Here is a 13293-nt window from a genome sequence, read left to right as displayed (position 1 = left end):
CTAGTCTACAAGGTGAGTCCAGGACTGATACACAGAGAAATCCTGTCTGGAAAAACAAACAAAACAAAACAAAACAAAACAATTTGTATTTTAAATATCTTTGACCAAACTATTGTTGTTTGATCATCTTATCATTTCCCTTATGAATTAAATAGTTTCTTTTTTGTTTCTTTCCTCCTCCTCTTTCCTCCTCATTTTTTTTCCATCAAGAGTCTCACTATGTAGCCCAGGATGGCTTGGAACTCACTGTGTAGACTACCCTGGCTTAAAACTTGTGGGGTTCCCTTGGCCTCTGTCTCTCACATGGGACTATAGCTGTGCTGAGCAGCAGGTCACTTGTCTGGCCCATGTGATGGCTTCAGTTCTCGGTATGGAAAACAAAGAGTTCTGCTTTCCTCCTTAGGGGCTTTCTTGGCATAAACTGAGATTCCCTCTGCGCCCCCGGCCCTGGTGTGCTTACCCACAGTGTCCGGCTTGGTGGCCTGGATGTGTAAGTAGCCACTTTCCCTCATGATGCTGTGGAAAACCTTCTCCTTGAAGGGGTACAACAGCTCGATATCCCTCTCAGTGTAGCCAAGAAATCTCCCAAAACGCTGGCCCAGGAGAGGGGTCAGGGGGTAAAAACTTCGTGAAACGAAAGCCATATTCAAGTGCAGGCCTTTCACGTGGCTGTGGGCAGAAGAATGGATCCAGGTGAGCTTGGCTGCTATGAAGGACAGGTGTGAGAGGAGATGGGGGCGCCCAGGGCCAGGCCACAGAGCTGAAGCGCACAGGCCGGCCAGCCTCTGTCAGCACCTGTCCTTCGGGGGCTTCACTGAGTTGGAGGTGAATGGTTGGGGGATTAGGAAAATTTCCTAGAGTGTTCTTGTCAGGGCTGTTCTAGACCTTAGCCAACACGGTCCTCTTCAGACATAGCTACCCCAAGGGGAGAATGGGGCCAACACACCCTCTCCCACATAATGAGAGAAGATCTGTTTCCCTGCCCCACCCCCAGGCCCATCAGCATCCAGGCCTGTGGGGACTTGGCTAAGGGGAGCCCCAAGTCTCACTCATTGCTCAAGAGGGTCTGGGATGAACAGTCCCGTGTCTTGTGTAGATCACACACAGAGAGAAATCTTGGTGAGGCTGTGCCATGCCACTCACTTGGGAACCATTTGGGCCATGTTGGTGCAGATGAGGGACCCCCAGTCCCCGCCTTGGATGTAGAATTTCTGGAAGCCCAGCCGCGACATCAGCTTGTAGAAGATCCTGGCAGTGGCCACCGTGTTTAAACCTGAGTGTGAAGGGGACAGACAGGGTGTTCTGTACAGTCTGAGAATGGCCTACAGAGCCGTACTTCGGACTTTGAATGAGTGAGCGTGCTAAGTGCAGCAGCAGCAGCAGCAGCAGCAGCAGATAAATAGAAAAAAAAATCATCAAATCAGAAGTTTCCAACAGGCTATACGGGTGAGTGGAGGCACCTGCCTGAGAAAGCAAGCAATAAAAGAACCTTCCAGAAATCAATAAGGGAGGTTGAGGCAGACACCTAGAATTCCCCGTGGCGAAGTTTCTCTCCACTGTTGAGTTTCCCACCATAAGGATTTGTATACTATGCAATAAACAGTGGGCAGTATCTATTGGAAATAAATTTGCCTTCCAGCTGTCCTCAAGCATGCGATGTTTTTAATACTCTTAGCTGCTTGCTGTTTTTCCCTCTACCCGAGGCCAGCCTGACCCAGGACTGGGTGTCCTGAAGGACCCTTTGAGATAAACATGCTTTGAATAGGGGTTGCAGTGGGAGTGTCAGCCATCCTTGCTTCCAGAGCCAGATCCCCTACAGCTTTGAACAGCTGGTGACAACATCCAGTGCAATGAGCATGACACAGGGGAGTCATGGGTAGGTACCCAGGTGCCTGGTAAATTCCCCAGACCTTTCTTTCCCTAGGTTGAGGAGAAAACACCTCACAGGAAACCAGAGGAGCCTTGGTGCCCCGAGGAAGTACCAGACCTCATGGCAGTGTGCTTGGTCCTGCCTCTCTCAGGACACTGCAGCCACCAAAGAAGGGTCTGTGAGTGGTGCTGCCTTGAGCAGACACCGGTGAAAACAACACAGTCTGGGATGCGCTTCAAAACCTTGTACCTTTCTTGCTGGATGCCTCTGAGAAGCCATAGCCAGGAATGGAGGGACAGATGACTTCAAACACGTGCTCGTCGCTCAGGCCGTGGGTCTTGGGGTCAGTCAGCAGCGGGATGATCTTGTAAAACTCATAGAAGGAGCCAGGCCAGCCGTGCACCATCAGCAAGGGCTTTGGGGTGCGGCCTGAGGGCATCTGGGGAGGCTTCACGTGGATGAAGTGGATGTCCAGCCCTGGGGACAGAACACAGTCAGGGTGAGGGACAGAGCGCTCAGGCTGAGGGAAGGACGGTCCTGCTGTAATAAAGGCTGAAGTCTTGGAGATCTTGTTTCCCGTGCGCCATTCCCCAAGGTACTGATGATAGTGACAACAAGCCTCACTGTTGGGTGCTTACAGCGTGCTCTGGCTAGGTGCTTGTCCCCACTGACCTCCCAGTAACATTAGGGTGTGCTCTCTGGAGGGCAGAGATGGTCTGGATGTGGGTTCCCGTGGCTACGAACAGTGCCTGGCTCCACAAACGCTTCTTCATTAAGAGCACATCAGTGGCCGGGAGAAGCCCATATACCGAGCGACGGTGGGCTGCACTTGACAGAGCGCTGCAGTACAGTCCTGTGATGTGACACCATCAGAGCGCTCACCTAGTGTACAAAAGAACTCATTGCCATGAAACTAAATGACCTTGGCAGGGCCATGCTATAGCCCAGTTTGACAAACAGTTCTATGCACAGTATTTTCACTTACATGGTGTTCCTTTTTTTTTTTTTTTTTTTTTTTTTTTGAGACACGGTTTCTCTGTGTAGCCTTGGCTGCCCTGGACTCACTTTGTAGACCAGGCTGGCCTTGAACTCACATCAATCCCGTCTGCCTCTGCCTCCTGAGTGCTGGGATTAAAGACGTGCGCCACCATGCCCAGTGATGTTCCATTTTTTAAAATGAAGTATTTTTATTTATTCTTCAACAATTTCATATATATATATATGCACTTGTGTGTGATACTATCAAGATGCATACACCATATATATACAACATACATATACATGTATAATCTATTAAATGTAATAATAATATACATTTACATAACATACACATACACACATATATATGATATATGATGTGTGTATATATGTATCTGGATAGTGTCGCACTCCCTAGGACTCCACTCTCATATCCATGTCCTCTTTTTTCCCCTAACTCATTAAGTCCAGTTAGTGCTGTCTGCACGTGCATGGCTATGGCCAAGCTACCATCAGCTACAACCCCAGAGAAAAATGACTTCCCTACCCCTGGCAGCCACCAACAGCCAACAGAGTCCCATCCAGGGCAGTGCCATGCTGCATTTATTGGCTGGCCTAACCTGTTCGTGAATGCAGCAGCCACACGTGACTTATGTTCTGATGAACTTGCCTGATGTGAAATTTTCGGAAGTTAAAAAAAAAAAAAAAAAGCATTAAGTAGTCGCTTATTTCAGGATCTAACAGATTGGCAGATCACTTGTGTATTATGCATGAGGCCCTGCGTTCAGTGCTCAACACACACACACACACACACACACACACACACACACACACACACACAGTGCATTTAACATACCTAACTTGTCAAACATGACAGCTTAGCCTCCCCAGATAGGTTGTTTCCTCTGTGGTAATGGGGCTGTGTGAGAGTTGTGCGTGTTGTGACTGCCACCAGCCTGTGAGAAGGACCAAGTATGGTTTCTACAGGATGCACACTGATGTCATACCATAGCCAGCCAGAGGCTACACCCTCCGGGGCTTAGTTTGGGTTCTATTGCTGTGAAGAGAACCATGACCACTGCAACTCTCATTAAAAAAAAAAAAAATTAACTGGGGCCGGCTTACAGGTCACAAGTTTAGTCTATTATCATCATGGTGGGAAGCCTGGCAGTGTGCAGGCAGTTGGTGCTGGAGATGGAGCTGAGAGTTTTGCATGTTGATCCAGAGGCAGCAGGAGACTGTGTACCACACTGGGCATAGCTTGAGCATATAAGACCTCAAAGCCTGCCCCCACTGTGACACACCTCCTCCATCAAGGCCACGCCTCCTAATAGTGCCACTCCCAATGTGCCAAGCATTCAAACACATGAGTCGATGGAGGCCCATACTATTCACACCACCACAGAGGCCAAGGGCTTAGAGAGATTTGAAGTTCCTAGGGATAAATTCCAAAGTTGTAAAAAGGATTCCTCTAGAAGTGGTAGAACCAAGTACTTTAATTTTGTTCTTTGTGATATATGTATTTAAGTTTTTCTACTATGAACAGGTATAAAGTTTCCCACATCTCTCCAGACCCCAAAACTAAGCTTTTCTTTTTATGTATTTTTTTTGTTTGTTTGTTTTTTTGAGACAGGGTTTCTATGTATCACTCTGGCTGTTCTGGACTCACTTTGTAACCCAGGCTGGCCTCAAACTCACAGTGATTCGCCTGCCTCTGCCTCCCAAGTGCTGGGATTAAAGGCATGCGTCACTGTTCCCGGTTCAAACTAAACTTTTTAACTTCTCAAAATTATTCATTAGAAATTTCACCTGTTCACTTTATGGTGATGGTGCTGGATCCCAGGCCCTGCATGGTTTAGGCAAATGGTCCATTGGTGAGCCACGCCCCTTGCCTGCAGTTGGGCTACGCCCCTTGCCTTCAGTTTGGCCACGCCCCTTGCCTGCAGGGCTCCTCACTATGGCTGTAGATTCATCCTAGAACTTAGTCCTCTGCCATCACCACAGCATTCTACACATTGTTAGCATCTCCCAAGCCCACTTAGTCTGTTTCCGGTAGTTTCTCTGTTTCAGACACCTCACATAGGTGGAATCATGAATCTGCCCTCTTGTGAATGATACTGCAGATTTTTTTTTTCTTTTTGAAAACTGTTCTCACCGTCCCAGGCTGACCTTCAACTTCTGACTCTCCTGCCTCTGTCTTCCAAGGACTAAGACAATAGACCCGACATCTGCTGCGTTTTCTCCCTTTTCAAAGCTGTATGACTTTGGTCCGCTCATTCAGTGCTGTGTAGTTCAGGGTTTCTGGCCTTTAACCTGACCACGCTTTTCAGGATTCTTCCCAGGCCCCCGCCTGCCCTGTGTTCTTAGGGTTTATTTTTTAGTATATTTCACATTTCCAAGGAACACTTTCAGAACATAACAAAACTAAAAAACTGTGCTTGTTCTATTTTGGAACCTTATTTTTCCTACTTAGCAATAATATCTCCCAGGATGCTCCTCGGTTGCTAACCTTACTGACAATTTTCAAGTTCACCTTAATGGGTATTTTAAAAAATGAGCCCATTTTTTAATTCAAATTTTAGTACCATGTCATCTGATGTTAAAATTAGAAAAATAAAAATACATATCCGTGCTTGCATCCCCATGGGCTCGCCTTAGAAGCTCACATAAGGACAGCAGCATTTGGCTCTAGACTAGAGACACACTGACACACTTGCCTTTGTCTGTGTTCCCTTGTAAGAGTTATATTATAGCAATTTAAAGGTATTATTATCATTATTAATTCTTTTTTTATATAGACATGGTTTCTCTGTGTAGCCTTGGCTGTCCTAGACTTGCTTTGTAGACCAGGCTGGCCTTGAACTCATAGCAATCTGCCTGTCTCTACCTCCCGAGTGCTGGGATTAAAGGCATGCGCCACTACACCTGGCATTAATTCTTATTAGTATTAATTCTGACTAGTATTATTAGTGTCTTGCACCTCCTCCTGCTGAGCCACCTTCCAGCCTGAGGACACTTGTAGTCCTGAGGTGACCTTATGGGCCCCTTTCCCTTGCAGAAGAAATGGCTTTGCTTTCATCTCCTGTAGGACAACAGTCCTGCCACTGAGTGCAGGAAGGCAGTCGTGGGTCTGGAGAGAAGCGAGAGGAGTCATGAGGTAAAGAGTGTCACTGGCAGAGAGCCTAAGTCCCTCTGGGCAGTTCCTGAGGGGTGAAGGGGCAGGGGCAGAGCCTGCCTGGGCCTGCATCACTTCCCTGTGTCCGGGGAAACCGCCTCCTCCCTGGGTGGGTGGGTGAACTTACCCTTCAGGCTCTGAAGCCCTCAGACTCTTGGAAATCGAGAAGGTTCTCCTATCAGGAGGCCTGGGGTAGGGGTGGGTCTGGGGGCTCTCCTTGCTGAAGAAGCAGAAAAGTGGCAGGACAGGAAGCACCATAGAGGGGCTGGTGGGGCCCTGACAAAGGGGTCTGAGACTGAAGCACAGAGATTGGGGACACAGAAGGTCCCCAAATAGTACAGCACAAGGCGGGAGGATGGTAGGGAGCACAGCAAGCCACCTCAGACTGTGGAGCCCAGGAAAGGAGCGGGAGGGCCTGAGGCCTGAGAACCATGATTCCAAGTCCAACAGACAGAACCCATCCTGCCAGGGCCAGGTCTGAGGAAAGTACACAGAACTTCTCAGAGGGCTACTGTCTAGCCCCTGGTTATCTTTGTGTTGTGGACGTGTCTTCCAAGAAACCCTTCCTCACAACTGGGGAAAGGAGCTCTGCGTCATTCTCTGTGCCCCAGCCATGAACTGTGAGACCCTGTCCTGTCTAACTTGCCATCCCAGCCTGAGTACAACACCTGAATGGAGAAGTACACTGTTCATATCTGCTGCATGGACACAGAAAGTCTGAGGCAGCAGAGAGCTCCATGTCTGAGCCCACGAAGCCGGGCCATTTGGCTTTAAATGACAGCCTGTGGGGCTGGTCCATCCTCCTGAACAGCTGGCTTTGGTAAAGTGGCTTGGATGCTCTTAGTGAACTCATGGCGGGAGATGCCAGGATCTGGCACAGCACAGGGGCGCTCTCCGAGAGTGAAACCTGACCACAACGTACTGTCAAACTCCAGCTGTAGCCCCAGCTCTTCAAGAGCCTGAGGCAGGAGGATCATTTATGGCCAAGAATTCAAACCAGCCTGGAACCACACACAGCATCCAGAAACAATGGGCAAATGATTTGAACACACAGTTTTCTAAAGAACTAAAAATGTTCAATATTTAATGCAAAGATGCTTCATACCATTAGTCATGGTGGAAAAACAATCATGATCGGCTACAAACAAAAAACCATACATATACATATACGTATACATATGAAGATAGCATCCCATAACCTTTAGGAGGGCTACTGTCACAAATCCCAGGAATTAACAAGCCTAGGGGAGGATGTGGAAAGACTGGGACACCTGTGCACCCTGAACAGAATGTAAAATGTTTCCATGGCTGATGCAAACACCATGGTGAGGCTGGGCAGTGGTGGCGCACGCCTTTAATCCCAGCATTAGGGAGGCAGAGGCAGGCAGATCTCTGTGAGTGTGAGGCCAGCCTGAACTACAGAGTGAGTTCCAGGACAGCCAGAGCTGTTACACAGAGAAACTCTGTCTCGAAAAGCCAAAAAAAAAAAAAAAAAAAAAAAAAAAAAAAAAAAAAAAAAAAAAGAAAGGAAGAAAAGAAGAGACCATGGCGGTTTCTCAAAAATTTGAGACTAGAGTTTTCATCTGACTCAGCATTGCCATTTTTGGGTGTCAGCCCAAAGAGTTGAAGAGTCATTTAGCTTTGGGTTGTGTTTTGACCTTGAACATGAAACCCTCCCACCTGTGCCTCCAAAGTGCTGGGACCACAGGCATACAGCGCTGTGCTAAATAAACACAAGCAAGGTCTTTATGAGCTGAGTGTATACCCAAGGTTCGTGTCACTCACAGCAGCCAAAGGTGTCCTTGAGTGGGTGAGTGGATAAAGAAAGTGTTTCCTTCACACTGTGGGATGTTATTTAGCCTTGAAAAGTAAGAACAAGGCCGGGTACAGGAATGAGCTGTGGAGTTCTTGCCTAGCATGCCTGAGTCACTGGGCTCCATCGCCAATACTGCAGCAAAAACGCAGTTCTGGAGCATGCTACTCCAGAGATGAAGACAGTAAGAAGCCAGGCACAAATAGAAGGAAAAAAAAACCCAACCAAACAACAAAACACTTGCATGATTCCATTAAATGAGTGATTTCTGTAGGTAAATTCACAGAGATGGGGGGGGGGGGGGCAGGGTCTGCTGAGGGCTGGCGAAGGTTGAGAAGGCTGGGGAGTGACAGGTATAGAGTTTCAGTTTGGGATGGTGGCGAACTTCTGGAAACAGCCTGCCTAACAGTAAACCATCTTAATGCCACGGAACGCCACACTTATTGCCCCAAGCCACTGAACTGAGCACTTAAATTTCATCAAGGCTAGTGAATTTTATGTTACATGGATTTTACCACAAAAAAATAAGTGGATTAAGAAATTAACATCATATCTAATTTTATTAAATATCCCCTGCTTGATTCTGAATCTGTGTGTTGTTAAACAATTTGCCTTCTACTGAGGAAACTATTCATTAAGACCAGATGACCCTGGGGTGACCCTTCCTGGAAATAAAGAGTTAACTATGTCTTCATGGCCAGTGTCAGAGATGAGGTTGAGGGCTATGTTTGGACAGGACAGTTTATCATAGGATTGACTACTGAGCACTCCACAGAATTGTCTACCCTAAAACTCCAGCAGGGCCTGAGCTGACACAGCCATGCCTAGACCTCCGGCTCGGCTTCCTTTACAGGCACTGCTCAAGGACCTCTCTGCATTGCTGAGTGCAGTTTGCAGGTCTCTGGTTACAAAACCATTGCTCTGCCCTCGTGTCTAACACTAAAGACTGATGGTTTGTTGATAGTGATGGTTTGTTGACTCAGGCATTATCTGTACATCCTGGCAAGATGGTGAACCAACCACAACATCTCAGGGACCTAACACTTGCTTCTAGTGCTTGACTTAGGCATGGTTGACTTCTGCAGGAAGGCTACTCCTGTGACCGGCTCCTCGCCCCCATCCTGGCTTGTGATCTGGAAACTCACCTTCAATCTTGGTCTTGAAGTGGGGGTACTGGTTGAGGACCTCCACCTGCTTCCTCCAGTCAAACCCGTTCCTCCAGTAGGACACCACTTTCTTCAGGTAGTTGGAGTTGAAGCCATAGTGGAAGCGGCTGCCCTCCAAAGGCGGGGATGCCCGGAACCTATCGATCCTCTGGTGTAAGTCCTGCAGCGAAGAAGCCAGGGTGGATGGGTGGCAGAGGCAGGCGAGAGCTGTGCCCACAACTCAGAGTGAACCCTGCAGCCGTAGATGGACACCAAGGAAGGGCCACACAGGGCACTCATATGTGTCACCGGGTCCTTGAGAGGCTTAGGGTTCCTCTTCTGTGGGCAGATTTCCTTTCATCTATGTTTGTTTCGGTGGAATGGGAGGTGCAGGGAGAGGCTGGAAGGCTTTGCCCACGCCACAGGTGGTCTCCCTTTTAGCTCTGTCCTGGCACAGATCTTTCATTTCTTACATGTGTGAACAATACTTACTCTTTTTTTGTTTTGTTTTGTTTTTCGAGACTGGGTTTCTTGTGTAGTCTTGGATGTCCTGGACTGGCTTTGTAGACCAGGCTGGTCTCAAATTTACAGAGATCCTCCTGCCTCTGCCTCCCCAGTACTGGGATTAAAGGCGTGTGCCATGAGCCCAGCTACAACAACACTTACTTTTAGTTGGCCAAGCCTTCTCTAGTTCTGTAATTGGCAGCTTTGTAAATAGTCACATAGGAAGATTTTTAGGAAAGACGCCAGCCCTCTACTTTCTCCATGTAGTGAAGGAGCTGCCACAGAGGACCCGTGCAGGAGCAGCGAGCCCGTGGACACAGAGGACCCGTGCAGGAGCAGCGAGCCCGTGGACACAGAGGACCCCTGCAGGAGCAGTGAGCCCGTGGACACAGAGGACCCGTGCAGGAGCAGCGAGCCCATGGACACAGAGGACCCCTGCAGGAGCAGTGGGCCCGTGGACACAGAGGACCCGTGCAGGAGCTGTGAGCCCGTGGACACAGAGGACCCCAGCAGGAGCAGCGAGCCCGTGGACACAGAGGACCCCTGCAGGAGCAGCGAGCCCGTGGACACAGAGGACCCCTGCAGGAGCAGTGAGCCCGTGGACACAGAGGACCCGTGCAGGAGCAGTGGGCCCGTGGACACAGAGGACCCGTGCAGGAGCTGTGAGCCCGTGGACACAGAGGACCCGTGCAGGAGCAGTGAGCCCGTGGACACAGAGGACCCCTGCAGGAGCAGCGAGCCCGTGGACACAGAGGACCCCTGCAGGAGCAGTGAGCCCGTGGACACAGAGGACCCCTGCAGGAGCAGTGAGCCCGTGGACACAGAAGACCCGTGCAGGAGCTGTGAGCCCGTGGACACAGAGGACCCCTGCAGGAGCAGTGAGCCCGTGGACACAGAGGACCCGTGCAGGAGCAGTGAGCCCGTGGACACAGAGGACCCCTGCAGGAGCAGTGAGCCCGTGGACACAGAGGACCCGTGCAGGAGCTGTGAGCCCGTGGACACAGAGGACCCCTGCAGGAGCAGTGAGCCCGTGGACACAGAGGACCCGTGCAGGAGCAGCGAGCCCGTGGACACAGAGGACCCCTGCAGGAGCAGCGAGCCCGTGGACACAGAGGACCCCTGCAGGAGCTGTGAGCCCGTGGACACAGAGGACCCCTGCAGGAGCAGTGAGCCCGTGGACACAGAGGACCCCTGCAGGAGCAGTGAGCCCGTGGACACAGAGGACCCCTGCAGGAGCTGTGAGCCCGTGGATACAGGGGACCCCTGCAGGAGCAGTGAGCCCGTGGACACAGAGGACCCCTGCAGGAGCTGTGAGCCCATGGATACAGAGGACCCCTGCAGGAGCAGTGAGCCTGTGGACACAGAGGACCCCTGCAGGAGCAGCGAGCCCGTGGACACAGAGGACCCCTGCAGGAGCAGTGAGCCCGTGGACACAGAGGACCCCTGCAGGAGCAGTGAGCCCGTGGACACAGAGGACCCGTGCAGGAGCAGTGAGCCCGTGGACACAGAGGACCCGTGCAGGAGCAGTGAGCCCGTGGACACAGAGGACCCGTGCAGGAGCAGTGAGCCCGTGGACACAGAGGACCCGTGCAGGAGCAGCGAGCCCGTGGACACAGAGGACCCCTGCAGGAGCAGTGAGCCCGTGGACACAGAGGACCCGTGCAGGAGCAGTGAGCCCGTGGACACAGAGGACCCGTGCAGGAGCAGCGAGCCCGTGGATACAGGGGACCCCTGCAGGAGCAGTGAGCCCGTGGACACAGAGGACCCGTGCAGGAGCAGCGAGCCCGTGGATACAGGGGACCCCTGCAGGAGCAGTGAGCCCGTGGACACAGAGGACCCGTGCAGGAGCAGTGAGCCCGTGGACACAGAGGACCCCTGCAGGAGCAGCGAGCCCGTGGATACAGGGGACCCCTGCAGGAGCAGCGAGCCCGTGGACACAGAGGACCCGTGCAGGAGCAGTGAGCCCGTGGACACAGAGGACCCGTGCAGGAGCAGTGAGCCCGTGGACACAGAGGACCCCTGCAGGAGCAGTGAGCCCGTGGACACAGAGGACCCCTGCAGGAGCAGTGAGCCCGTGGACACAGAGGACCCCTGCAGGTTTTTTGTTTGTTTGTTTGTTTGTTTGTTTCACACCCTTTTAAAGAATTGGAAGTTATTCACTGGGCAGTTAAAAAACAAGTGGTAGGCTACACTTGGCCTTGAGGCAAGGTGTAGGAGCCTTTGCTGTACAGCATCGAATGATCCTAGCTCAGATAAAATGGAATGCCAAGGGCTCAGGGTCCAAATGCAACCCAATCTAGTTAAAAGCATTCCAGCTGAGGGATGTGCCTGCTGCCTCCTGGAGTGGCTCAGGTGTCATCATTCCCAGAGACTTTCACGTCCCCCGGCCACCCCCGCACAGGCTTGGAAACCTTAGACTCCTACTAAGTCTGGACTCTACCCAGGAGTGATCCTCAGAGCTCAGCTCCCGGCCTCAGCAGCAAGGGCCAGCACCGTCCCACACATAAACCTCAGCTGCTTGCCCTTGGCACCAGTCCAGATCCGACTCTCAATCCCTTCCTCCTGGGAACTTTTGTGACCTTTTGTTAGTGCCCCGATGACATTAATCTCTCTACTGACGTGTGGGTCACTCCCCTTTTGTGCATGGATGCTAAAGGCTCAACTGTGGGACGGGAGGGTCTCTGAGTTCTCCAAGTCCTCTGGAGAGCATCCACCCATACACAGTAGCTGTTCAAGGGTCACAGGGTGGAAAAAAGGATGGAGCGTGTAAGGTTTGGGCCCTGTGACCCTGCTTGAATCTGGGAGATTTCCTTCTCCCCTTCTCCTACCCACGGCCCCTCCTTTCTGATTCCAACTCTATGTGGGGACTTAGACTTAGTCCCCTGAGACTTAGACCCCTTCTGTTTGTTCCTTCCATCTCCTGGGATGTAGTACCTACAGCACCATTCTCAGCTTCAGGGCCCACCTGCGAGAGCTGGCACAACAGGTGACAATGGGCAGGCTTGCCATAGAAATGAGATAGGCCCAGGAGTGGTCCATACACAGTACAGGCTTGCCCAGTGCTGACCCTGTGGTCTTCATGCTACTGGATGTCCTGAGAACCACCTCCCTCTGTTAGGTGTGGCCTCTACCTCAGCCCAGGGGCATCTGCTCACTTGCCCCATTGAACTCTGTGCCAGCCTCAAGTGGGTGGAAGGGGAGGGGTATGGAAGCTTCCTTTGGTCTAGGATGCACACAGTGGTTCTTCTAGCAGCCCTCCTGGGCCTTGTGTGGGGAGGAAAAGTCGCTAAAGAGATGGGGTTAGTAAGCAGAAAATATATTTTGGGGAGCAAAATGTGCATGTCCTCAGGAGCAGAGTGGGCAGAGAAAACCGCAAGATGGACACATTTCTAAAACCCCATCCTCAACCCTGTCCCCGACGCTGGTCCAAGGGAAACCCCTTTGGTTTCGACCCTACCTGGCAAAGGGTGTCTCACCTTGATCTCTTCATCCGATGTTTCCACCTTGAAAGGTCGGATGCTCTCATCTTCTTTGGTTGAGGGCTTTGACCCGGGGCCCCACCACCCGTCTTCAAGTGGTAAGGTTTCCTCCTTGTCCCGGGAGACGAACCAGTAGATGACATAGCCCAGCACTGAAGCCAGGAGAAGTTCCAGCCACATGACTCCTAGGAGATAAAGAGGATACATCAGCAAGAGGGACAACCTGGCCAGAGCCTGGGAACTGGCTCTCCAGAGACTCCACCTAACGAAACGGCTCTTCCCGAATCTATTTCCACACGTGAGGGTTAATCTCGGCTGTGAACTTGATG

At 51.2% G+C, this 13293-nt stretch overlaps 1 protein-coding gene across 3 annotated transcripts in view; it reads right to left on the bottom strand.

Annotated features, from left to right (window-relative positions):
- EPHX1 (epoxide hydrolase 1) overlaps positions 1 to 13293 on the bottom strand; it is a 43889-nt gene that overhangs the window by 13346 nt on the left and 17250 nt on the right. For all 3 annotated transcript variants that reach the window (XM_084793889.1, XM_084793887.1, XM_084793888.1), the window contains exons 2-6: positions 12962 to 13149; positions 8982 to 9162; positions 2120 to 2347; positions 1144 to 1273; positions 461 to 669 (exon numbers count right to left, since the gene is read on the bottom strand). In XM_084793889.1, coding sequence (XP_084650015.1) covers positions 461 to 669; positions 1144 to 1273; positions 2120 to 2347; positions 8982 to 9162; positions 12962 to 13144 — 931 coding nt within the window. In that variant the 5' untranslated portion in view covers positions 13145 to 13149. The remainder of the gene's footprint in view (positions 1 to 460; positions 670 to 1143; positions 1274 to 2119; positions 2348 to 8981; positions 9163 to 12961; positions 13150 to 13293) is intronic.

Source organism: Acomys minous, assembly GCF_964271855.1.
Source record: "Acomys minous genome assembly, chromosome: 1".
NCBI classification, from domain to species: domain Eukaryota; kingdom Metazoa; phylum Chordata; class Mammalia; order Rodentia; family Muridae; genus Acomys; species Acomys minous.
This window is presented reverse-complemented; position numbering and strand designations above follow the sequence as displayed.